Source organism: Phalangium opilio, unplaced genomic scaffold (assembly GCF_054372755.1).
Source record: "Phalangium opilio isolate 3A_F unplaced genomic scaffold, DU_Popi_V2 ptg000105l_1, whole genome shotgun sequence".
NCBI classification, from domain to species: domain Eukaryota; kingdom Metazoa; phylum Arthropoda; class Arachnida; order Opiliones; family Phalangiidae; genus Phalangium; species Phalangium opilio.
The window spans coordinates 11,116,413-11,142,208 of record NW_028324207.1 but is presented as its reverse complement, the minus strand read 5'-3'; the positions used below and the strand labels follow the sequence as shown (position 1 = coordinate 11,142,208).

Below are 25,796 nucleotides of genomic sequence, written 5' to 3'. Positions count from 1 at the left end.
AGTTTAAAAATTGCCTGGACCAGTTTAAAAATTAAATCGGAGGGGGATCAGTGTTCCACAGGACCACTAAGAAATTTCAAGGGTTTCCAGAGTCCAGACATTAGCTAATATATTGTAATTATCCACTTCTTCAATTTAGCAGACGACGCGCCCTGGTCAGTGGTCATGGACCAGTTTATTTATTCCAGGCCAGAGGGGTCGCTGGCCCAATGTCCAGTTTAAAAAAATCCTTATTTCCCACCCTGCATGGGAGGGTATAAGAAAATCCTCCCATGTGTTTCGGGTTTTGTTTTGAGATGCCTCAATTCTCATATTAAAACCCTTCACATAAAAACATATTTTAATGATGTCAAGGGTCAAGATAACACCCCCCCTTTAACAAGCGATGTTGTCGATATCCTAGAGACAGGGCCGGATTAAAGGGGGCGTCGAGGGGGCAAGGCTTGTTGGGGTGCATTGAGTTAATCTATTCCCCCTTCGCAACATTTGCTGTCCAGTGGATCCCCTACAAGGGGACTTTCCTCCTGAACGCCGGGTTTAGCTTGGCAAAGGCTGGTGGGCGGGATTTATAAGTGCATTTATAAATCCTGCCCACAAATGTCTCCTGCCTTCGCCAAGCCAAAAATGGAGTTCGTAAGGAAAGTCAACTTGTAGGGGATCCACTGGAGTCGCGCTTTGCTTCAAGGGGGCGCACATTAAGTCGGCCCTGCCTAGAGATCAAAATGGCTAGCGAAATTATAAGCCTTGGCTCTAAAGTCCACCACTGCAGCTGGCTCTTAAGATTAACTTTCACCACGTGATGTTTAGGCCCCGCCCAAATCTTACCTAGAGAGGGGTTGCCAAATGTAGTAAAAATTAATAAAAATAACACAACAATTAATCACTTTTAATTATAATTAAAAATTATTTTGAACTTTTATTTTACAAACAAAGGCTTAACATTTACATCACTGAGGCTGAGCTTATTTATTGTAACTTTAAGGCGTTCCTTCTTCATGTGTCTGCGCAGTTTCTGAATCTGGAAGAACAAGCCGGTCACCTGTGTACCTTTTAAGAGTGCTCTTAGATGGCAGAGTCAAAAACCCGGATTTTTGTGGGAAGGTGTAACCTATCGGAGAAGCGGAACTCCAGAGATCGCAGTTCCGAACTACTATGGGGCTCCACATGGGTTTTTTCCTTCCGTAGTTGAGAAGAAGGTCCATCATGAAGATGGCTTCTTGGCAACCACCCTTGGCTTGTTCCATGACGTGTTGAAGCTTCTTGCGGACTTCTTCATCGTAACTTCGAAGTTTCGTTTCGGCATCCGTCAACTTTTCTCTCAGTTGCACTAATTTCCTATTTTGCCGATAGACTTTGCATTTTAAGGCGTTAATTTTTCTAGCAGTATCGCTACCAGATGGCGCTAAAGGTTCTGCAAGAGTGACGTCACTAACTGCAGGATTATTTAATTGCTTGGGCTTTCGTGAAACAATTCGATTACGCTTTGATACTGCAGATGGCGCTACTGGCACTAAAGGTTCCGGAACAGTGACGTCATAATTTGCAGGATTATTTAACTGGGCGGGTCTTGATACTGCAGATGGCGCTGGCGCTAAAGGATCTGCAAGAGTGACGTCAGTAACTGCAGGATTATTTAACTGCTTGGGCTTTCGTGAAACAATTCGATTACGCTTTGATACTGCAGATGGCGCTACTGGCACTAAAGGTTCCGGAACAGTGACGTCATAATTTGCAGGATTATTTAACTGGGCGGGTCTTGATACTGCAGATGGCGCTGGCGCTAAAGGATCTGCAAGAGTGACGTCAGTAACTGCAGGATTATTTAACTGCTTGGGCTTTCGTGAAACAATTCGATTACGCTTTGATACTGCAGATGGCGCTGGCGCTAAAGGTTCCGGAACAGTGACGTCAATAGCTGTATTATTTAACTGCTCGGGCCTTGGTGAAATAGTTTGAGAGTTAGGGATTGATACTGCTGCTGGCGCTGCTGGCGCTAAAGGTTCTGAAACAATGACGCCAGTAACTGCAGAGTTATTTAACTGCTCGGGTCTTGATACTGCAAATGGCGCTGCTGGCGCTAAAGGTTCTGCAAGAGTGACGTCAGTAACTGCAGGATTATTTAACTGCTCGGGCCTTGATACTGCAGATGGCGCTTTCGTAAGCACTTCAAGGACAGTGACGTCATGAGCTGCAGGGTTGTTTAACTGCTCGGGCCTTGGTGAAACAGCAACTGCAGGATTATTTGACTGGGCGGGCCTTGGTGAAACGGTTTGACAGTTAGGGATTGATACTGCAGATGGCGCTAAAGGTTCTAGAACAGTGACGTCAGAAACTGCAGGATTATTTAACTGCGCATGCGCGGGCCTTGGTGAAACAGTTGGATTAGGGATTGGTACTGCAGATGGCGCTGGCGTTAGCACTACAAAAAGAGTGACGTCAGAAACTGCAGGATTATTTAACTGGGCGGGCCTTGGCGAAACAGTTTGGGAGTTAGGGATTGAGACTGCAGATGGCGTTGGTGGCGCTAAAGGTTCAGCTTCAGTGACGTCATGAACTGCAGGATTATTTAACTGCTCGGGCCTTGGTGAAGCAGTTTGAGAGTTAGGAATTGGTACACCAGATGGCGCTAGCGGTTCTGCAACAGTGACATCACTAGCTGTATTATTTAACCGCGTGGGTCTTGGTGAAACAGTTGAATTAGGGATTGGTACAACAGATGGCGCTGGTTCAGCTACAGTGACGTCATTAGCTGGCGGATTATTTAACTGCGCGTGCGCGGGTCTTGGTGAAACTTTTTGACGGTTAGGGACAGATGTAGGCGGTCGCTTCGAAACGTCATTAAGTTTCTTAGAGAGACGTTGACGCTTGGGTGGTGGTGGTGGCGCTACCGGAGGTGATTTTTCCCTAACTCTTCTTTTAATTGGTTCCTTTATGTTCATGTATTTAGGGTATCCTGGGAAAATGGTGGGAACAGCTCCTTTTCGAAGCTTCCGTATTTTCAAACCTGAATTAATTTTTAATTTCATCAAAAATGCCATGATTAGAAACAATTAGTGTAGGATACTTTATGCTTTTATTTCTATGTACTTTTGCTTTCATTTAAGTTTTTATTGAATTTGAACTTTACCTGTGACGTAGCTTTCCTCTTTGAAATGCTGGCTACAGACCTTTTGATGCGCAGACGGCGTGAAATCCTTCCGCGAGATGTTTTTCAGCCATTTTTGGCGCAGTTCTGGTTCAACTGGGAACTTGTGAAAGACAATATTGCTCTCCTTATCCATGTTAGCTTGCACAGTGCCGCAATAAGGGACGCAACAAGAAGGCATACTCCTGTAAAATAATAATACCCCAAAATGCTTTTAAAAATGGTGGTAAATAAAGACCAAACAGATTAAATTCAGAATATAATGTTACGTTTAATTACTGGTTTCCGTTAATTTTGTAAGTTCGTTTCGGTCGGCGACGGTCTCGTTCAGATATCAGAGCAGACGACGTCTCGATTCTATATTTCAATTTCCAAATTCGCGGGAATTATTTTCTTTCCACTTTAGCAGGGCCGGAAATAAGAGAAATATTCTAATAGAACATGGGGAGTTGGGTACTGTCCAATGATCCCCCCTTTGACTGTAAAATTTATGGGACATTGTCCACTGGAGCAGTGGAGTGTGCAAAAATACTGTTGCATCTTCGTAGTCAAGCTATCAAAACTTGGGAAAAATATATTGGTCAAAATGTCCAGTAACCGGCCACTTAGTTTTTACAATAATTATGGGACTTTTTTACATTGTACAATTTTTAATTACGTTTAATAAGATTAACTATAATTTTCTTAATGGATTTTTCAGTTTTAACCATTAAGTTCTTAACAGTAAGACTTTTTTTATAAGTCTGCAAGCAGTTTTGACAAATTTTCCCGTCGCGAGTTCAGCTAAATATTTAGTTCTATGATAATCTACATTCTGATTCTGATGCATCTTCTCCACTCTCTCAGCACAGCCGACTCGATCACGCTTTGACTTCATGCACTATAGCGGAATACGACTCCGGAAGGGGGGAAACCGGAGTGTTTTTCGAGAAAACGGCCAACAAAAATTATAATTTTCTAATTTGAAACATAATTTATAATTTATATGGTAGAAAAATACGCGATGTAATTATATTTGAAATTATTTCCCGGTTTCCCGCCAAAAACTTGAAAATGGCACAGCAGATTCATATCCGGTTTTGTAGGGGCCTTTTAATTGACCCCGAATGACCCCGTGTTAAGTCGGCAAGTGTTAAAAAGGAGTTACGGCGCGATGTATGATGCAGTTAGAGCTAAATTTTAATTACATAATGTCATAATTAGTTAATTAAGAATTCGCTTGAGTCTTTCTTGAATTTTAACGCGTGACATATCGTTCTTGTAACTAAATTCTGAAGTAACGCGGTGGGCCTTGGCTACAAAATCCAGAGCTTCCTTATGTCCCTACCTCTTTCTACTTGATTTAACGTTAATTTGATTGTTAATTAGTTAATTTTAAACTAATTAAAATGTGGATTTTACCGCTTAGTGTCGCGTTTTACACGTACTTGTGGGTTAAGTCTAGTTTGGCCAATAGTATGAACGCCTTTGATGACTCGATAATCTTTAAGTTTTCGTGGAATGACATGACTAGTGGCCAGGATCTCTTAAATACTCCCAGGGTCAGTCGGTCAACGATCGTTTGACCCTTCATCTTGACCCTTGAAGTAAAATTCACCCCTTAATTTCAATGTCTTCTTTGTATTTTTCGGGATTAGAGTGATAATGTCTTATTGTTAATGACCCAAGAGAAAGACAAGTATTTGTGCTATCTTCCGAATGAAATTAAAACTGATCGGGTAAATAATAATAGGCATCTGATTGCGCTGCAGATAATTAGTGCAGGGTTGCCATAATTCAATTCTAAATGCACATGATGTAATATGCAGAACACCTTTCAGGGAAAAGTCAGGGAATTTAAAAATGATGGGAAAAATTGAGGGATATTGAAAATTGGTTTAAAAATGTCAGGGAAAAATCAGGGAATTTAAAAATTACAGGGAAAATCAGGGAATTAAAAATGTCAGGGAAAATTCAGAGAATTAAAAATGTCAGGGAAAATTCAGAGAATTAAAAATGTCAGGGAAAATTCAGAGAATTAAAAATGTCAGGGAAAATTCAGAGAATTAAAAATGTCAGGGAAAATTCAGAGAATTAAAAATGTCAGGGAAAATTCAGGGAATTAAAAATGTCAGGGAAAATTCAGGGAATTAAAAATGTCAGGGAAAATTCAGGGAATTAAAAATGTCAGGGAAAATTCAGGGAATTAAAAATGTCAGGGAAAATTCAGGGAATTAAAAATGTCAGGGAAAATTCAGGGAATTAAAAATGTCAGGGAAAATTCAGGGAATTAAAAATGTCAGGGAAAATTCAGGGAATTAAAAATGTCAGGGAAAATTCAGGGAATTAAAAATGTCAGGGAAAATTCAGGGAATTAAAAATGTCAGGGAAAATTCAGGGAATTAAAAATGTCAGGGAAAATTCAGGGAATTCAAAAATTGGCTTTATAATGTCAGGGAAAAATCAGGGAATTCAAAAATTGGCTTTATAATGTCTGGGAAAAATCAGGGAATTCAAAAATTGGTTTTATAATGTCAGGAAAAAATCGGGGAGTTTAAAAATTGGTTTTAAATTGTCAGGGAAAACTTTGGGAATTTAAAAATGTCAGGAAAAATTCAGGCATATTAACAATGGTTTAAAAATGCCAGGGAGTTTAAAAATTGGTTTAAAAATGTCAGGGGAAAATCAGGGAATTTAAAAATTGGTTTTAAAATGTCAGGGAAAAATCAGGGAATTATAAAGGCCATTACAGAAGAAACAGGGAATTTCAAAATGTCAAGCAAAATTGAGGCATATTAACAATGGTTTGAAAATGTCATGGAAAATTCAGGGAATTAAAAAATTGGTTTAAAAATGTCAGGGGATATAAAAAATGGTTCAAAGATTTCACTGAAAATTGGTCCAAATACGTCAGGGAATTTTAAGAATTGAGATTAACATTGAAATCTAACTTTTGGCAAAAAAAAGAAAGAAAACAAAGGAGAATTAGGGAAAATCAAATTATGGAAAAAGGGGAAAACCAAAAGTGTATAGATATAAAAACAAACTCGTTCCTGATTGGTTAGTTCCTGTAGGCGATTAATTTTGATGAGGCTTCTCAGTTTACATGTTGTCTACAACAGCAGCCAAAATGTCAGGGAACAATCAGGGAATTTAAAATTTTGGTTAAAAAATATCAGGGAAAATTCAGGGAACTTAAAAAATTGGTTAAAAAATATCAGGGAAAATTCAGGGAACTTAAAAAATTGGTTTAAAAATGTCAGGGAAAAATCAGGGAATTTAAAAATTTTAATTGGATTTATAATGTCAAGGAAAAATCAGGGAAGCTAGGGAATTCTTAATAAAGTGTACTTTTGTTTTTATATCTATATACTTTTGTAAAAACTTAGCCTAAGTCAGTGGTGAATTATGGCAACCCTGCTATATAGGTATCTTGCGCGCGTCATGATCTAACGTTGAAAATGATTTGAACGTAGTCGACGATCAAGGAGTACAAGGGTCCGACGGGATTGGAACTCTTGAAACCTTTATTTTTCCAAACAAAGTGTTCTTACAAAGTAATTAGCGCCATCTGGGGGACAAACAAATGATATATTGACAAGGGTGGGGGTTTATTAATTTGTTTAGCAAGACCAGTACTGGACGTACGAATTGTGTCACGGAAGACATTTACGACAATATCACGAAGAAAGTTCCTACCAGGGTGTAAGATTTACAATTTAAACACGGCCCACTCGATCACGCTTTTGCCGCAGTGCACGCGCTACAAAATAAAAAATAAACTATGAAAGAGAAACTTTCTAAACTTTGTGCAAAGATAACAAACCTTCTTTTGAGCATCCCATTAAAATTTCAAGAGATTTGAACCGGTATTTGCAAAATTAGGGACAGAAAACGGTGTTCCTCCCATAGATGGCCATGTTAAAAGCTAACTCTTTTGGGTTTTAACAGGGATAGATTTAATTTTAGAAGTAGGAATGGAGAACAGAGTAATATCTGGGCGGGCGTCAAAGTCCCGGACCCCCTTTCCCCACGGGACGTAGAGTGGGGGGGGGTGGGTATGAAAGAAGAGGCGGGAGGGTCATAGCGACAGCGGTAAACAGGAATTACATCACTATTTTTCACCCCGTCCCCGTCAGCAACGTCATCAAAACGTAGTAAAGGGACTGCAAAGAAGGCATCGGCGGGTGGGTAAAAATTATTTGAAATACGTCACAGACATCACGTGATGCCAAGATACAAAGACTCCTCGTGGAGTGGGACTTGTTAACATCTAGTCCTTGGTTTTTGCTAGATTGCAGCGCCAATTCCATGAAGTAGTAGTTTTCGAAATAAAACGAACTAAGTTTCTTTGAACCACGCCTCTCCTTGGTCACGTGCCTCTGACGTATTTCAAATAACTTTTACCCACCCACCGATGGCTCCTTTACAGTCCCTTTTGGGCCAATAAGATAATTCAAACTTGTTCGTTACGTGTTGGAGGGGGGGGCTCTCCTGGGTGGTCTATGAGTCGGAATAACTGAAGTAAATACAAACCGTTCCGTTCTCCATTCCCACTTCGAAAATTAAATCTATCCCTGGTTAAATTATGTGATACGCGTTTTGAAGATGGTTGGACAGGCTTTTATATAGCTTGAAGGCTAAGCGTGATCGAGTGGGCTGTGATTTAACGCTGGGAAATTAACAATCTTTCGTTAATTGGTTTTGAATTTGATTTGGCGAAATTAACTTTAGAGTCAATTACAAGAGTTTCTGCTCGGGAGGTTTGATCCCGCTACGCTACGAGTCGATGGTAAGATTGCTTCAGTCATTGATCGCTTCAGTGTTGAATGTGGCAAAATTACGTGTGTTAGCTGAAAAACTGCAAAATCATGAAATATTTTTGAAGGTGGAATTCATAAACGTCGCAATTTAGTACAGGCAAAGGCAGGGTGTTTGCGCACGACGCTGCCCTGCCTTCTCCTGTACTAAATTGCGTTTCTTCTGACGTTTATGAATTGCACCTTTAATCTTTAATTGTTCGTGACACGGATCCGATTAACTAATGTTTGTGAAGATTTCAAAATCTCTGATGAAATCTTACAATTTTCAACAAAGCCCCAAACACTTCAGGCAAAATCTTAATACGCAAAATCGTGAAATTTTTATTGAAGATTTTGACCAACTTTTTCATAAACTTTTGAAATAATTGAAGATGAATGATAAATCTTTGAATAAATCACAGAAATCTTATAAACATTTCGAGATATTTGAAGGAATGACGAAAATTATCTGAAACTTTTGAAATCTTAGATAAAATCATGTAGACTTTTTTTTTTAAAAAAAAGTTATAACCTTCCTTTTAAATCTTTTATGATCAGAAAATGAAATTGAAGGCCAAAAAAAGGTAATTACAACTGCCAACATAAGTTCATAAGATATGTTCATGTTCCATAAGTTTGCAATCTCTGGTAACTGAGAACTTGTCATGAAGTGACGTAGGTCACAGATTATGGTCCAATCAATGAGATAGAATACATGTATTATCAGAAGTATATAATACTTCTCTTCGAGAGAAGTGTACTGCACAAAGCGGGGTGAGTGTAACGTCACTCTTCCCAACATCGGAACATTTAGAGCAAGGTTACTAAACCGAATCACATACACGATAAATAGTTCCCTCATCATTACTCTATTAGCGTTTAAATATTTGGCAAGACGCGCTTGCGCTTGTGCATTTTTGTCCCACGTCATGACAATCAAGGTTTGTGGGTTGATTGCTGAGGATTTAGTGCCAAACAATTATAGAATTCACCTTACGGTGCGATGCCCATTTGTAGTTTGATGAGCGGGAGAGAAAACTAAAAGGGGGAGCCTGGGAAGAATTAAGAGGATACAGAGTGTCATCCTTCTTCTATTATCCCCTTCTGGTACTATATATGTAACAGGCTTACCGCGATACACATTGCTTTTATCAAGCAAGTTTACCAAAACGTGACAGCGCCATCTGTGAGTCCCTAACAGAACTAATTACAACTTTTACTTATTGTTTATTTGCAATCAGAAACATCGTTATGCTTTTTATTTCATCTTTTATTAGATTAAAAAGGACTACAGTTTTTTATTATTTAACACGTATCTTGACAGCTTGTTAAAAAAAATTAATTCTGATTAATTAAATGCTTGATTAAATTGCCAGAAGGTGGCGCCTCTATTAATTAAATGTATTTCAGTTGATTTGAAAAATTAATTCTAATTTAAATTAATAAATACACAATTTAAGGAATAAAATAATTTTGTTAGAATTTGTTACAAAAATTGCCAATAGATGGCGCCACTATTAAAGACGGTAATAAAAAAATCCTTCAAGTGATTAATAGATGGCGCCACCCGTATTTGATAAAGATTCATGCAAATTACAAAAAGTGTGTCGCGAAACCTAGATCTATTCTCGAGATCCCACGTTGGGACTCTAGCTTTAATAGAGCTATCTCATTTGTGACGTCAGTGTCTAGGTAAAACGTCACGGGTTTAGGTTAGGCAGTGGGTAGCCATGTTTGGTACCTCTTTGGTTCTATGGGCAAATAGCATGGGTGACGTCACACTAAGCCTTCTGAGATAGCTCTATACATATATTCCATCTCATTGGTGAGGCTCTGCTGTCAAAGGCCTAATTAGTAATGCATGGACTAAATAGGAGGACCTAGATGGAACTTGGTCCTAGCTGCAAAATTAATTAACCACTTGCACCGAGTGTAGTAAGGACTTCAATTGACTCGCTTAATTGTCGTTCTCCTTGATTCGAACTAGTCATCTCGAGCTACTGGAAGTCTCTCAGTAGCATTACGAACTTGTATAGATAGGGTCATACTTATGGAAAGGAACATATCTTACGAGCTTATGCTGCGCATATTTGAGATTTCGGAGTTATGAAGAATAGAAGAATGTGTTTGAAGCTTGGGCGGGGGTGATATGTTTTGATTAGATGGCGACGGTGAAAGTGGGGGACGTTGACTTGCCTTATCTGGAAGTGAACATGACGCTGGGAAGTATTTGCGACATCAACAAGAGTCCCCGTTCCACCAAAGTCCGATACGTCTGCAGTCAAGACGACGTGCGACACGACTTCTATTCCCTCAAAGAATCTTCCACTTGCGAATACGAAGCCATCTTTCTAACCCCCTTTCTATGTCTTCATCCTCATTACGCGTAAATATAATAAGACACGCCCCCCTTGTCATAACTTGTAAGTGTGCCACGCCCATCAATGATGGCTACGCGAAAGCACGCCTAACTCGAAGATTCCTTAAGAGAAAAGCAAATGACCTTATAGAATCACGAAACGGAGCTCGAACGTACGAAACGGTGTACAAAAATTAGACACGATTAATCGCCAATAGTTAACGGCTATTGTAGCGAATAGTTGACCTTAATACTCGGGAAGAGTTAAGTCTAATACTCGAGAATAGTTATCTGTAGTACTCGCGAATTTGCGAATAGTTAACGGTAATACTGGCGAATAGTTAACGCTAATACTGGGAATAGTTAACGCTAATACTGGCGAATAGTTAACGCTAATACTGGCGAATAGTTAACGGTAATACTCGCGAATAGTTAACGGTAATACTCGCGAATAGTTAACGGTAATACTCGCGAATAGTTAACGGTAATACTGGGAATAGTTAACGGTAATACTCGGGAATAGTTAACGGTAATACTCGGGAATAGTTAACGGTAATACTGGCGAATAGTTAACGGTAATACTGGCGAATAGTTAACGGTTATACTGGCTAATAGTTAGCGGTAATACTAGCGAATAGTTAGCGGTAATACTAGCGAATAGTTAGCGGTAATACTAGCGAATAGTTAGCGGTAATACTAGCGAATAGTTAACGCTAATACTGGCGAATAGTTAACGCTAATACTGGCGAATAGTTGACGCTAATACTGGCGAATAGTTGACGCTAATACTGGCGAATAGTTGACGCTAATACTGGCGAATAGTTGACGCTAATACTGGCGAATAGTTGACGCTAATACTGGCGAATAGTTGACGCTAATACTGGCGAATAGTTGACGCTAATACTGGCGAATAGTTAACGCTAATACTGGCGAATAGTTGACGCTAATACTGGCGAATAGTTAACGCTAATACTGGCGAATAGTTAACGCTAATACTGGCGAATAGTTAACGCTAATACTGGCGAATAGTTGACGCTAATACTGGCGAATAGTTGACGCTAATACTGGCGAATAGTTGACGCTAATACTGGCGAATAGTTGACGCTAATACTGGCGAATAGTTAACGCTAATACTGGCGAATAGTTGACGCTAATACTGGCGAATAGTTAACGCTAATACTGGCGAATAGTTAACGCTAATACTGGCGAATAGTTAACGCTAATACTGGCGAATAGTTGACGCTAATACTGGCGAATAGTTGACGCTAATACTGGCGAATAGTTGACGCTAATACTGGCGAATAGTTGACGCTAATACTGGCGAATAGTTGACGCTAATACTGGCGAATAGTTAACGCTAATACTGGCGAATAGTTAACGCTAGTATTCGGGAATAGTTAACGCTAGTATTCGGGAATAGTTAACGCTAGTATTCGGGAATAGTTAACGCTAGTATTCGGGAATAGTTAACGCTAGTATTCGGGAATAGTTAACGCTAGTATTCGGGAATAGTTAACGCTAGTATTCGGGAATAGTTAACGCTAGTATTCGGGAATAGTTAACGATAATACTCCCGAATAATTAAGCCTAATACTCGGGAATAGTTAACGGTAATACTCGCAAATAGTTAACGCTAATACTCGCGAATAGTTAATACCAATATTTCATACAAAATGAACTGTAGACAGTGGTAAATACTCGCGAACTACGAAATAAACGGGGGAAAAAATCAAGGCGCAGTGTGGTACACTTACAAGTAGTAACTAATTAGTAATTTCTTAGTTAATAGGAGTTGAAATGTAAATTTTAGAGTGAAGATTTCTCCGCAAAATGACATTGAATGTCACGCGGTGGAGGGCGCTCCCCCCAAACCCAAAGAAGCGGGAAGGGAAATTCCCGAATATCCCGAAGATGATGAAAGTTACGATGAACCCCTAATTGTAAATTCATTTCCAGGCTTTAAAGGGAGGTCGTGAAATGATCAAACAACCATTTTCAAACTTGATTGATAAAATAACAGTAAAAATCATTAATAAAGCTCCTAGTAGTTTCAAAAGTTGACAAGCTAAGCCTAAAACAGAGGTAACGTGACCAGTTAGCGACCTTCGCTTTTTATCAATGATTTCGATGATGTTTTATCAATCCACAATAAAATGGTTGTTTGTTGTCCATTTCATCCTCTCTTTAAATGACTCGGAAAGTGAAGTCTGATGAGGTCTTTAAAACCATTTTAAGGCGGAGTTTCCGGGTGACGTCATCTCGCCTCCTCCCCCGCCACCTTTACCTCCCAAAGAGGAGAACGCCAATCCACCCCACGATCCCAAATTAATCGAAGACTTTTTAAGCGGAACTTATTGCTTGCGAGGGGTAAGTTACTCTTCACCTTGATCGATTTGATTAGTGAGAGAGTGGCGCCATCTAGTCTAATTTCTCCTAACTACAAGCGTTATTATCAGACAGACTGAATTGTGGCTTTTCTTTTTATAATTTCTTTTTTGTAATTCCGAGGGGTCAGTTTAAATAATTTGAAATTACAAGTAGTGACGCCATCTAGGTTAAGTTCCCGCAAATACAAGCGTTATTATCAGACAGACAAAATTTCGAATTTTCTTTTTTATAATTTGGTTTTGTTTTGGTAAGCGGGACCTATTGCTTCCGAGGGGTGATAATAAGGGTAATTTGAAATTACAAGATAGTGGCGCCATCTAGGCAAATTCCCCGCAACTAAAAGCGTTATTATCAGACAGACAAAATGGCGACTTTTTTATAATTTGGTTTTTTTTTTTGGTAAGCGGAACCTATGGATTTCGGGGGTTTAGTTTAAGTATTTCAAATATACGAGATAGTGGCGCCATCTCGGATAATTCCCCGCAACTACAAGCGTTATTATCAGACAGACAAAATGGCGTGTTTTTCTTGATTTTTGTTCTCTAGGGAAGTGGATGGTGGAAATACGAATTTTGCTTTGGACGAAAAGTTGAACAATTTCACGAGGTTTTTATTAAACATTTTCTCATAATTTGACAACTAAACGCGTTAGAAAATAGTTCGGGGCGTGGCTGGCGGGCGCTTCTCTGATTGGTTAAAATAAAATGGTTTCAGGATAACGCCAGCAAGAAGAGGCAAACAATTTTATTGGGAACGTGGAATAAGAAGGAACACGTCAACTGGATTCATCGCAATCCTAATAAAAAACCAAAAAGCGCAAACGTCAAGTATGAATCAAATGATATTCCGCCCCCTTCAAAGGGACTAGCAAACTCTCTCCATGGATTAACTAACGCTAGGGATTTAGATACAGCGCCATCTCTAGGCAAAATAAATTGGTTTTGCGGATTTTAAAGATGGCGGAGCTCAATTTTAGGCGGGATTTCAATTTTGACGTCATAGGACACGTGATATTTGGTCCAATTTTCTTATAATTCCTGTTAGGGATTATAGCTGCTGCTAGGGGGCGTTTGGAACACGCATACTTTATCTTTTAGGAGGAACGAATAAAATCCCTAGCGTTAGTTAAACCGTGCTCTCTCAGTGGTAGTCCCTTTAATGGAGCCCGTTGGTCTGTTTCGTGTCCCCCCGTTTTAGGCAAGTTTCTCACTATTACGGGAGTGGATCATTTTGCGAGGCCGCTCAAAAGAAACGCTCCACTGAAGTCAAATTAAAGTACGACAAACTTTTTTCACACTCCCTTACTTTTAGCAGGGCTCCCACCAAAATAAATAGGGGAAAATAGGGACCTTAATTTTAAAAGTAGGGACCACTGATAAAACTTAATGATATCTTTGCTTGGACTATAACCAGGGATAAGACTGTAAAGTAACAAAAATCCAAAGAATAAATACGAGTATCTAAGTACGGCGTCAACAGTTATTTTTGTTATCTTCTCCTTGCCCGACTACTAAATAAATAAATACTTTTTCTGAGGTTTATGAAAATAGGGTGATTTAAAGACCGAATAACAATTTTAGGGTAGATTAAGGACCTTGCTGGAAATTAGGGACTTTTAGGGACCTGGTGGGAGCCCTGTTTTAGTTTTAAGATTAGCTAGCGGCAAACCCAATCTTTGAGATGTTGTTTTTTCTCTTTTGACAAAAAGGTGTAAAGAATCTGCGAAAAAAATGGACGCCGTTTCTTTGTATTTAAACGAACCAAAAACTTGCGAATATGTACTAACGGTAAGCGCAATTAACCAACTTAGTACAGGGTTCATACAACTTTTGGAAAACCTTCAGATTTCCCCCCATATATGGAGTATCCTATGGAGCGAATGTCCACGAACATTTTGCTCAATTACTCGGCCCCTGTTTGTCTTAATCCCAAGTTTAAGTTGTAACCGATTTGCTGTCAAAGCTAGGTTACAGAGTGAAACAATGAGCTCAAAACCATAATACTATATATTTGAACTCTTTTATTAGGTTCTTGGGTTAGTACTTGTTACAGAATATAATTGATTAAATAAATAACAAAATAATTGATAATGCTAATTACAATGATATTGATAGGATGGGTAGTGAGAGCGCCAGACTAGGGGTGTGCCTTTAGGAGGTAGCTATAGAAAGCAACACTTACTAGGGTTAAGTAGAGCCAGTTGAGTTCCGTCTTTAGGCCTACTGAAGTGATGGCACGAACAGAGAGAGTTAACGTGCGAGAACTAGTCATTACGGACTTGATCACTGGATTGCCTCGTAGAAGGTCAATCTACCCTACATCTAAACAGGTCTTAGCTTAGATGGTGAATACGGCCTAAGGCCTACCGCACTAGCTAACTAACTCCCTACTAACACCAACAACTATCCTGGATAGACTGCCACTCTATCCGGATACTATCATAATGACTTATGAGACAGACTGCCTAACAGACTGCACTAAGATGATACTGTACACTGACTGTAAAGCACAGCTGACCTGACTTTATATAGCCCTAGCAATAGGCCTGGCTCAATATAGGGGGCGCTCACCAAAGGTGCAATATGAGACGCCACCTAGTGTTCACCTAATCTATTGTGAGGTTAAAAAGTCTTCATATAAAAAACTTAAGATTAGAGATCAAAGGGAGCCGGACATAAGCTTAGCTAAGTGTGATTGTGAAGGCTCAGTAGCGCATCCGCTACAAAGTCTTAGCCCTAAGTTTTAAGTATAGTTAGAAGGGGGACAAATTGGACTATAACATACTCAGAGGACATCCCCGTATCACTAGTAGAACCAGAGTTACGAGCCTCCAAAGTATAGTGTAACGCTATTCCTATGAAGGGGAGTATGTTTGTGAACATTTTGCTTAATTACTCGGCCCCTGTTTGTCTTAATCCCAAGTTTAAGTCTTAGCCCTAAGTTTTAAGTATAGTTAGAAGGGGGATTAATTGGACTATAACATACTCAGAGGACATCCCCGTATCTCTAATAGAACCAGAGTTACGACCCTCCAAAGTATAGTGTAATGTTAATCCTATGGAGGGGGGTATGTTTACGAACATTTTGCTTAATTACTCGGCCCCTGTTTGTCGTAGCCCTACGTCTTTAGTGTGGTTGGATGGGGGGCAAATATGACTATAACATACTCAAAGGACATCCCCGTATCTCTGGTAGAAACAGAGTTATGAGCCTGCAAAGTTGGGTGTAACGCTATTCCTATGAAGGGGAGTATGTTTGTGAACATTTTGCTTAATTACTCGGCTCTTATTTACTCGATCCACAAGTTTTTAGTATGGTTGGATGCGGGAGAAATTGGACTATAACATACTCGAAGGACATCCCCCTAACTCTAGTAGAACCAGAGTTATGAGCCTCCAAAGTTTATCGCTAAAAATCAAAAGTAACCTAATAACAATAAGTGAGACAAAAACTAAGTTGACGGAGATATTGAGGTAGCCTCAAGTTTAAAGTATCCTTGGATGGGGGGCAAATAGGACTATAACATACTCAAAGGACATCCCCATATTTAAAGTAGAACCAGAGTTACGAGCCTCCAAAGTTAACGAACAGTTTGCAATCTTACTCAAACCCCACAAATATCTCTTATCTGAATTTTAGTAAAAATTCGAATTTTTCCCTGAGTTTTTGGTCAACTATTTATTTCCCTGATGTTTGTATGAACCCTGCACTTGTTTCCCGTAGCCTTTCAGTCCAAGACGCTGAAAGACTATAATAATTTAAAATCATTTCAATTGAAAGGTGGAGTCTTCGTTCATCTGCTCGATATTAGAAAATGTCGGCGTTGACGGAACTTTGAACAGTAAATTATTTTAACGTTTTTGGGAATAAAATTCCTCACGAGAGAAATTTTAAAGAAGAGATGCAGACGCAAAACTTAAGTGAATTATATTTAATTTAAATATAAGAAATTAATAATTATTATTATTTAAAATAATAAAAAAATTGTAATTACGTTCTGTCCTTCCTTTTTTTTCCCTAAATTCACTGGTAAATAATTTCAAGGGAAATTAAAGCAAAATTATTTCACGATATTTTAATATTTTGCAATTTTAAAACATGCACTAATTTAAAATATTTATTTTTAACCCCGTTTTCAAGGAGAAATAGAAACTTGTTTTTTTCTATTGGAGTTTTCATTTTAAAGAACAATTCCCATAGGATAAGGGCAAAAGTCCCATAGGGAATGGATTTTTCAATTTTAACCTAAGAACAATTCCCATAGGATAAGAAAATTTTTCATGGGAATTTTTAGTATTACTGTTGGAGCTAGGGAAAATATTCCCATAGAAAAGTTGAAAGCATTAGTTTTCCCATGGGAGTTTTCATATTGTTTGAAGATTCCCCGTATTAAAGTCCCATAGGGAAAGCCTTTCACTATTGTTTGAAGAAACCAAGATTCCCATAGGGAAAGCCTTTCACTATTGTTTGAAGAAACCAAGATCCCCATAGGGAAAGCCTTTCACTATTGTTTGAAGAAACCAAGATTCCCATAGGGAAAGCCTTTCACTTTTGTTTGAAGAAACCAAGATTCCCATAGGGAAAGCCTTTCACTATTGTTTGAAGAAACCAAGATTCCCATAGGGAAAGTCTTAGTGCGGTTTTTAATATTATTGTTGGAGGGAAAAGATTTCCATAGGTAAAAGTTTAAAGGGACTGTAAAGAAGGCATGGGCTGGTGGGTAAAAATTATTTGAAATACGTTAGAGGCATGTGACCGAGGAGAGGCGTGGTTCAAAGAAGCTTAGTTCGTTTTATTTCGAAAACTACCACTTCATGGGATTGGCGCTGCAATCTTGCGAAAAACAAGGACTAGATGTTAAATAGTTCCACTCCATGAGGAGCCTTTGTATCTTGGTATCACGTGATGTCTGTGACGTATTTAAAATAATTTTTGCCCACCCGCCGATGCCTTCTTTGCAGTCCCTTTAAAACATCAGTTTTTCTATGAATTTTCACTATTGTTTGTAAAAACCAAGATTCCCATAGGAAACTTGCATATGGCAAGTTTCAGTGGGATTTTTTAAAATTACTGTTGGAGGGAAAAGTTATTTCCTATGGGGGTTTTCACTATTGATGTAAGTTTGAAGAAACCAAAATTAAAAACATAATAGAAAAAGTCCCATAGAGTAAGTTAACAGGCAGTTTTTATTGGATATTTTGGATTGAGACAGTTAAATAGCTATAGTTCCTATGGGAATAAGATGGTCTCTTCCCCAATCCACATGACTTACACCCGATGCGTGTGCCAAGGCTTAGAAAGCTAAGTCCCACAGAGAAAGTTATATTTCCTATAGGAATAACATGGTCTCTTCCCAAAGCGATTTTACCTATGGAACTAATATGGTCTCTTCTCAAAAATATTTTACCCATGGGACTAATATGGTCTCTTCTCAAAGCAATTTACCTATGGGACTAATATGGTCTCTTCTCAAAATAAATTTGCCTATGGGACTAATATGGTCTCTTCTCAAAAAGATTGTACCTATGGGACTAATATGGTCTCTTCTCAAAATAAATTTGCCTATGGGACTAATATGGTCTCTTCTCAAAGCGATTTGCTTATGGGAATAAAATGGTCTCTTCTCAGAAAGATTTAACCCATGGGAATAATATGGTCTCTTCTCAAAATAAATTTGCCTATGGGACTAATATGGTCTCTTCTCAAAAAGATTGTACCTATGGGAATAATATGGTCTCTTCTCAATTCATTAATTTTCTATTGTAAAATTAGGAGCAAAACAATTTATGGGGGTTTATTATACGTGTAGTAGTAAAGTTATATTTCATTTGAAATAATTTCTGATATCGGAACTGGAAACACTTGTAGAAGGGTGATTTCGTTTGAGGCGTTTCCTCCTTGAGGGGGACACCGTGGAGGAGGAGGGGGCCATTAAGGTCTTATCATCGGGAAGCGGAAAGTACTTTAGAATGGAAACATCGTGGTATCGATTAACGTTCGGAGTCTCTTCACTCTTGCAAAGTTTAACAACATTGTTATTCGAACTAATGCACTTGGCTCTCGTTAGGGGGCGCGAATATGGCTCGTTTTGGTGGTTGCTAGCAGCGCCGTATGACGTCGACGGTTCGTGAACGCCATCTTTTGACATCGTTTTCTCCTTGCATAAGTGCAGCTCGACAATCTCCGGTGATGTACAACCAGATCGAGTTACAGGGACTCGTCTTTTCGTTGGTGTCTTTTCATTTTGGGATGTATGCGAAGGTCCGGGTTGGTTCTCATCATGATCCCCACCTTCTTTGATCACTGTTGATCTAGTTGTGTTCTTGTGAAAATGCAGCTCGACAATCTCCGGTGATGTAGATCCAGATCGAGTTACGGGGACTCTCTGAACTCTTTTCGTTGGTGTCCTTTCATTTTGGGATGTATGCGAAGGTCCGGGTTGGTTCTCATCATGATCAGCTTCTTTGGTCATAGTTTTCTCATTGTGAAAATGTAACTCGACAATCTCCGGTGACGTAGACCGAGTTACGGGGCCTCGTTGAAGTTTCTGTTGGGCTTTGAGTCTCTTGTGTCTCTCCCTGAGTTCCCTGAGACTGCAAACGCGATGTCGACGACTGTAAATGTTCTTCGTGGTTCGGGGGGAAGTTCGCAAGTTGGTGCAAAGGTCGTCTTTGCCGATTGGATCGTGATTGGGGCTTAAGTTGTATTTGTATTCGTTCAATTGGGCGAATCGTTGACGAGGACGTAATCGGGGCGGAGTTCTGGGTGGACTCGGACAGCGTTGATTCTCAGGCGTGACGTAACCATCCTTGGGACTCGAATCGTCCTCGCTGCTTAATTGTAATCGAGGGGAAGATGAGATCGAGTCGGAATCAATTACCGTGACATCTTCATCTGGTTGTTTCTGTTTTGCCTTCACTGTAATTGTAGGAGGAGAAATTGCTGGGTTACTCTTAGAAGTCTTACTTGGGATCGTTTTTTGAAAGGGTTTACTTTTGTTTAAAACTATGGAGCAGTTGGGACATTGCCAGTCACGTGTTTTGGTCGAAATATTGCCGCATTCGATGTGACAACCTTCAGAACCGCATTCCGTACAAAGTACCACTTCCCAAGGACTGAAATACCAGAGGTCAAATTGACCTTAATATTTTTTGTTACAATAAACGAATTAGGGAATTACCGCGGTTAATCTTTACTAATTACCGCGGTTAATCTTTACTAATTACCGCGATTAATCTATACTAATTACCGCCGTTAATATTAGGGGAATTACGGCCGTTAATATTAGGGGAATTACGGCCGTTAATGTTGGGGAATTACCGCGGTTAATCTTAGGGAATTACCGCGATTAATCTTAAGGGAATTACCGCGATTAAACTGGATGAATTACCGCTGTTAAACTATTACTAATGTTAATTGCGAGGGCGCATAATTACCAATCGTCTTTGTCGTATTTGCGTCCTTTGGGGCAGTTGCAGATGGGGGCGTCGCAACGCGAGTGTCGCTCGTAGAGATCCTGGAAGGCGTTTTGCTCCAATTCCCAAGCCGCGTCTCTACCAATCAAAGAAGAAGGAAGAAACAAAAGACTGTTGAGTACCCAATGAAATGAACTAGACAGATCGAAGTTCTTACTGTTCGGGGATGAAGATTCCCAAGTTGAGCATTTCTTGCTTGAAGTCGTCGGTGTTGTTGCACAGGGGACATTTGAAGAAATAACCGGCTGTCACCGCTTGCCTCTGTGTCACAAACAGAAAGAAACATCTCCGTGTTAGTCGAAGTCACATTTTGCCTTTGTCTTCCGAACAAATCCCAGAGTTTTATTTTAAAAACCAGGGTTTTTAATGAAAATATACTCTTGACAAAATGTGGCAAAAACAAAACTCAACTTAATTACGGACTTTTTTATAGGACTTTTTCCCCAAAATGGGATTTTATAGAATTTATTTTCACAAAATTCAGGATATTATAGGACTTTTGGGCAAAACTGTGAGACGTTATAGCACTTTTATGCAAATACATTGGATTTTACAGGATTTTGCTGCAAAAACACAGGGCTTTTATACTACTTTTTGGCAAAAACAGGGGTTTTATAGGATTTTGTTGCAAAAACACGAGGATTTTTAGGATTTATTTGCAAAAACGAGGTTTTTTAGGATTTATTTGCAAAAACACGAGGTTTTTTAGGATTTATTTGCAAAAACACGAGGTTTTTTAGGATTTATTTGCAAAAACGAGGTTTTTTAGGATTTATTTGCAAAAACACGAGGTTTTTTAGGATTTATTTGCAAAAACACGAGGATTTTTAGGATTTATTTGCAAAAACACGAGGATTTTTAGGATTTATTTGCAAAAACACGAGGATTTTTAGGATTTATTTGCAAAAACACGAGGATTTTTAGGATTTATTTGCAAAAACGAGGTTTTTTAGGATTTTGTTGCAAAAACACGGGATTTTATACGATTAATTGGCTAAAACACGGGATTTTACACGATTTATTTGCAAAAACACGACTTTCTGTCAAAAATACGGGACGTTAAAGGACATTTCTCTTTGCAAAAACACGGAATTTTATATGATTATTTGCAAAAATACGGGACGTTAAAGGACAAAAACACGGAATTTTATATGATTATTTGCAAAAATACGGGACGTTAAAGGACATTTCTCTTTGCAAAAACACGGAATTTTATATGATTATTTGCAAAAATACGGATTTTATACGATTTATTTGCAAAAACACGGTGTTTCATACAATTGTTTTGCAAAAACGGGGGATTTTAAAGGTTCGGTTTAGCATAAGAGGACCATATCTATACCTGTATACACTCTTTATGAAAATATCCATTTTTGCAACAAGGCGGTCGCAAAACTTCGTAGGGATCTTTTAAAGTCACCGCAAGCAAACAGACGCAACAGGTGACGTTGGACACACTGGATTTCCCCAACCCTTTACGTCCTGGTCGATGATCGCAGCAATAAGTCCTGCAATTGAGCGCAAACAGAACTTCTTTTAACCAAATTGCAATAACCATTGCTGCAATTTGAAGGAGCTTTACATGAAATTTCCGTAGAATAAGTGTAGGGATTTTTTCTGCAAGGAACATGGCAAATGGAAGGCTTTTTTGCAACTTCTGTTGCAACATCCTGTAAAAATATATATGCAATATTGCTCGTATTAACCTAAATGTTTGCTGCAAGAACAATTTTATATGATTATGAAAATGGCGCCTACCAATGGTAGCTCCGACTTTTTTGCAGGCGCTGCATCGCTGCAAAACAAATGTAATTTCCCAGATTAAAGTCTCTCAATGTTATTTTCAGGGTTCAGGAAACTTTTGCAAAAACAAATTTCCATGAGTTTTGCAAATTGCAGGTTTTTCCCCATTTATTTCCCTGAGATTCGCAGGTTTTATTCCCATGTATTTCTTTGCGTTTTCCAGGCTTTTCCCCCATATATTTCCCAGTTTTATCCCCATGTATATTTCCCTGTGTTTTCCAGTTTTTTCCATATTTTTCCCTGAGTTTTCCAGGTTTTTTTCCCATAAATATTTCCCTGAGTTTTCCAGGTTTTTTTTCCCATAAATATTTCCCTGAGTTTTCCAGGTTTTTTTTCCCATAAATATTTCCCTGAGTTTTCCAGGTTTTTTTTCCCATAAATATTTCCCTGAGTTTTCCAGGTTTTTTTTCCCATAAATATTTCCCTGAGTTTTCCAGGTTTTTTTTCCCATAAATATTTCCCTGAGTTTTCCAGGTTTTTTTTTTCCATAAATATTTCCCTGAGTTTTCCAGGTTTTTTTTCCCATAAATATTTCCCTGAGTTTTCCAGGTTTTTTTTCCCATAAATATTTCCCTGAGTTTTCCAGGTTTTTTTTCCATAAATATTTCCCTGAGTTTTCCAGGTTTTTTTTCCCATAAATATTTCCCTGAGTTTTCCAGGTTTTTTTTTCCATAAATATTTCCCTGAGTTTTCCAGGTTTTTTTTCCCATAAATATTTCCCTGAGTTTTCCAGGTGTTTTCCCATATATGGGAGTGGTTTTCTATAGTTAAAACAACCCCTTCAAAGCAAACTTACTCAAACCTCACAAATATCCCTGATTTCCCAGAATTTCACTAAAACTTCTAAATTTCCCTGAGGTTTTTGTCAACTATTTATTTTCCTGAGCTTCAACTATATTTATTTTCAAAAGTTTTTTGTCAACTAAATTTATTTCCCTGAGTTTGTTGACAACTATTTATTTCCCTAAGTTTCCCAGGTTTTCCCTGAGTTTTCCTGAGGGAGTTGTGTGTCCCTAGCTGTTAGCAATATCCAGGGACACAAAAACAGCAGGGTGATCGCCAAAAACTCGCAACCTTTCAAACCCCAACCTGACTCTACAATAAAACCTAACGTAACCAGCCCAAACCCCAAGCTAACCTAATCAACCCAAAACCCAACCCAACCCAAGCTAACCTGACGTAACCAAACCAAAAAGTGGGCTTATATTTCCCAAATAATCACACTCAAAATTCCTGACGCCACAATAACGTGTTAACTCACCAATCTTTTTCCCCGTTTAATTTCCTTCTTAATATCAGGGGCCAGAAAGCCCAAAATGCCTTCATCCTCCGCTCCATTCTGTGACAAACCACTTGACAACAACTATTCACAAGCAATTTAGACGTTAATACCACGGAATAAGTACTTACTTTAGTCTTTATCACGAAAAGAATAAGGATTAACGAACCAGGCAAAAATAGTGAGCGGTGATATCATCCAATCGATGTAGTTTCCCTGATTTGATTTCGTCCGTTACGTTTGAGCCGCAGAAATCGCAAGGACTTTCCGCGGCCCTCGTCTTTGAAGGGGAGCTTCGCGTGTTCATGTTAACTCCAATTAAATATAATTACTTAATTAACATTAATCATTCAAAGTTTGCCGAATTCGAAATTCCCAACACCACGGATTTCATATTTTTCATATGAAAATGGCCAAGGCTTAACTTTGACTTTTAATTCCCCAATCCCATATTGATAATGCCTTATAATTTTAACGAAGAATTTAAAGCTAAAACTTAAAAGATTTAAAATTTATTTAAGTTTTAGTAAATAGTTAAGGATATTGCGAAATTTTAAAGTTTTTCCTACACACCGTATGTCCGATTTTACCGCCGACTTTTTGGCGCGAACCCGGCTTGAGAAGAACGCGCGCTCATTGGACCGTTGAATTGAATAGTTTATACAGGAACAGGGTAGGAAATAAGACTGAGTGATTGACTGGTCAAAAATAAGTTTATTAATAGCTGTTGACCAGTTTCTTTATTCAAAACGCGAGGGTCATTGGTCCCTATGGCTAGTGTATTAATTTCTGCTTTTATTAAATATTGATATGAGAACCACTTTAATTAATTTAATTTTAACTTACATTTCGACTCCAGGAGTCCAGTTGTGCAATTGTGTATACTCTCCTAGGCACAGCCCACTCCATCAGGGTTTGAAATAAGGATTTATATTAAACTGAACATAAACTGGTCCATGACCATTGACCAGGGCACATCATCTGCTAAACTAAATAAGTGGATAATTAAAATATTTGAGTTAATGTCTGGACTCTGGTTACAGTACTAATTTTCTTAGTGGTCCCGTGGACCACTGACCCCCTTTCCGACTTAAGTTTTAAAATGGGCCTCGCAATTTCCCACGCTGCAGTGCTGCACTGCATATTAACGCTTTGAATTCACGAGCTATAGTTCACGAAGTCAAAGCGTGATCGAGTCGGCTGTGCTGAGAAAGTAGAGAACATGTTTAAAACCACCACGGCCAACCACCACAATGAAAAAAAAACTTTCTCGAAAATTCTGCAGGACTTAAGACGGAAAAAATTGCTTCAGACCTATGAAAGGAGAAAAACCAGATTATATCGGCCCCTAATATAGAATTTGTCCAGCTGGTAGCCTGGTCCAGGCGGCGCTAGTATCGACTTGTCTACCTTTTAGTATAGGGAGTTGCACTTGCACATCGTATAGTGCGACGAATGTTCCTTCATGCAAGATGTTGCTATTGAGTTGAGTACTCTGCTGCCTCGATACTCGAACTTAACCAGTACTCAGGGACGTGCAGGGCCGGAAATAAGCACAGAACATTGGACATTGTCCAATAAAATTTTAAAATCTCCGATAATTTTTTTAAAAACTGGACATTTTGACCTATAAATTATCCATAGTTTTGATACACTATGAAGCGACACTATTTATGCACAGTACTCCAGTGGACAATGTCCTATAAATTTTCCAGTCAAACAGGGGGGTCACTGGACACATGTCCTATAACAAATTTTTCTTATTTCCGGCCCTGGGGACGTGCCAACTTTTTCTACTGGAGCGGGGGCAAAATGGCAGCCTAGTGTTAAAGTCCCATAGAGTCGAAAATATCTTGAAGGAGAGAGTAATGGAGTGGAAACCCCCATACCTTAAGCGTTGCCTTTGTACCCCCACCTACGGCACCATAGTCCTCCCATCATCCCCAGCGGTTAGGTAGGGTCGTGCCGGACGAAATTGTAAAGGACGCTCCCTCTATCTCAAAAATAGAAGCTAGTTCTCATTCAAATAAAATGGCGCTACGCGGCAGCACTTAGCAATCGCCTACGGAAAGGTAGGGGCGTGCGCGAGGTACACTGGGAGAGATATGGTGCCGCAGGTCGCCCATCATCATTTCCAATCCATCTGACTCCCTTATCCCTGAAAATATGCTGCCCCCGTAGTTAGCACGTCCCTGTTGCCTACCCCCCTTTTTCACACGGAAAATATTAATAAAACAAATTCATATTTTAAAAATAAGTCATTTATTATGAAAATTAGGCCTACAATGAGATTCTTTAGAAGAATATATGTTTCAAAAAAATAAAAAATAAAAATAAATAAATAAAAAAAAAATAAAAAAATGGGTGCAGCCCATGTTATTCCTATGGGGGCAGCCCCATAGGATTAACATTGTCCCAGAACGAACAGTACCTATCTTTTGTCGCATCATACATACTCCTCCTAAAAACAGCCTTCAAATGAATATATAGGCCTGCTATAATCCAACGTTCAAAATTAAACGTCATGGTTATGCCTCAAACCACATAATTTTTAAAAGCAAATGTC

General features: G+C 38.9%; 3 protein-coding genes across 6 annotated transcripts; 1 reads left to right on the top strand and 2 right to left on the bottom strand.

Moving 5' to 3' along the window:
• Positions 1-880: 880 nt before the first annotated feature.
• LOC149629970 (uncharacterized) lies at positions 881-3,663 on the bottom strand. Of its 4 annotated transcripts, none has more exons than XM_089851657.1 (4): positions 3,415-3,663; positions 3,128-3,330; positions 1,670-3,004; positions 881-1,600 (listed from the first exon to the last, which is right to left on the bottom strand). In XM_089851657.1, the coding sequence occupies exons 2-4, from the start codon at positions 3,324-3,326 to the stop codon at positions 978-980; spliced, it is 2,157 nt and encodes a 718-aa protein (XP_089707783.1). In that variant the 5' UTR covers positions 3,327-3,330; positions 3,415-3,663; the 3' UTR covers positions 881-977. The 4 variants fall into 4 exon arrangements, with proteins under 4 accessions (XP_089707783.1, XP_089707782.1, XP_089707781.1 ...); XM_089851656.1 differs by having other exon boundaries at positions 881-1,789; positions 1,859-3,004; positions 3,415-3,662; XM_089851655.1 differs by having other exon boundaries at positions 881-3,004; positions 3,425-3,660.
• Positions 3,664-4,233: 570 nt separating this feature from the next.
• Positions 4,234-16,667, top strand: LOC149629969 (endoplasmic reticulum lectin 1). The gene is made up of 14 exons (XM_089851659.1): positions 4,234-4,686; positions 4,783-4,863; positions 6,601-6,681; positions 6,752-6,829; positions 7,859-7,916; positions 8,485-8,510; positions 10,089-10,312; positions 12,096-12,225; positions 12,521-12,652; positions 13,220-13,279; positions 13,388-13,500; positions 13,871-13,948; positions 14,382-14,460; positions 16,454-16,667. The coding sequence occupies exons 1-14, from the start codon at positions 4,534-4,536 to the stop codon at positions 16,526-16,528; spliced, it is 1,368 nt and encodes a 455-aa protein (XP_089707785.1). The 5' UTR covers positions 4,234-4,533; the 3' UTR covers positions 16,529-16,667.
• Positions 14,674-24,529, bottom strand: LOC149629968 (uncharacterized). The gene is made up of 9 exons (XM_089851658.1): positions 23,400-24,529; positions 23,213-23,314; positions 21,907-21,943; positions 21,731-21,818; positions 21,491-21,656; positions 20,306-20,409; positions 20,110-20,226; positions 19,667-19,788; positions 14,674-19,591 (listed from the first exon to the last, which is right to left on the bottom strand). The coding sequence occupies exons 1-9, from the start codon at positions 23,535-23,537 to the stop codon at positions 18,498-18,500; spliced, it is 1,968 nt and encodes a 655-aa protein (XP_089707784.1). The 5' UTR covers positions 23,538-24,529; the 3' UTR covers positions 14,674-18,497.
• Positions 24,530-25,796: the final 1,267 nt, after the last annotated feature.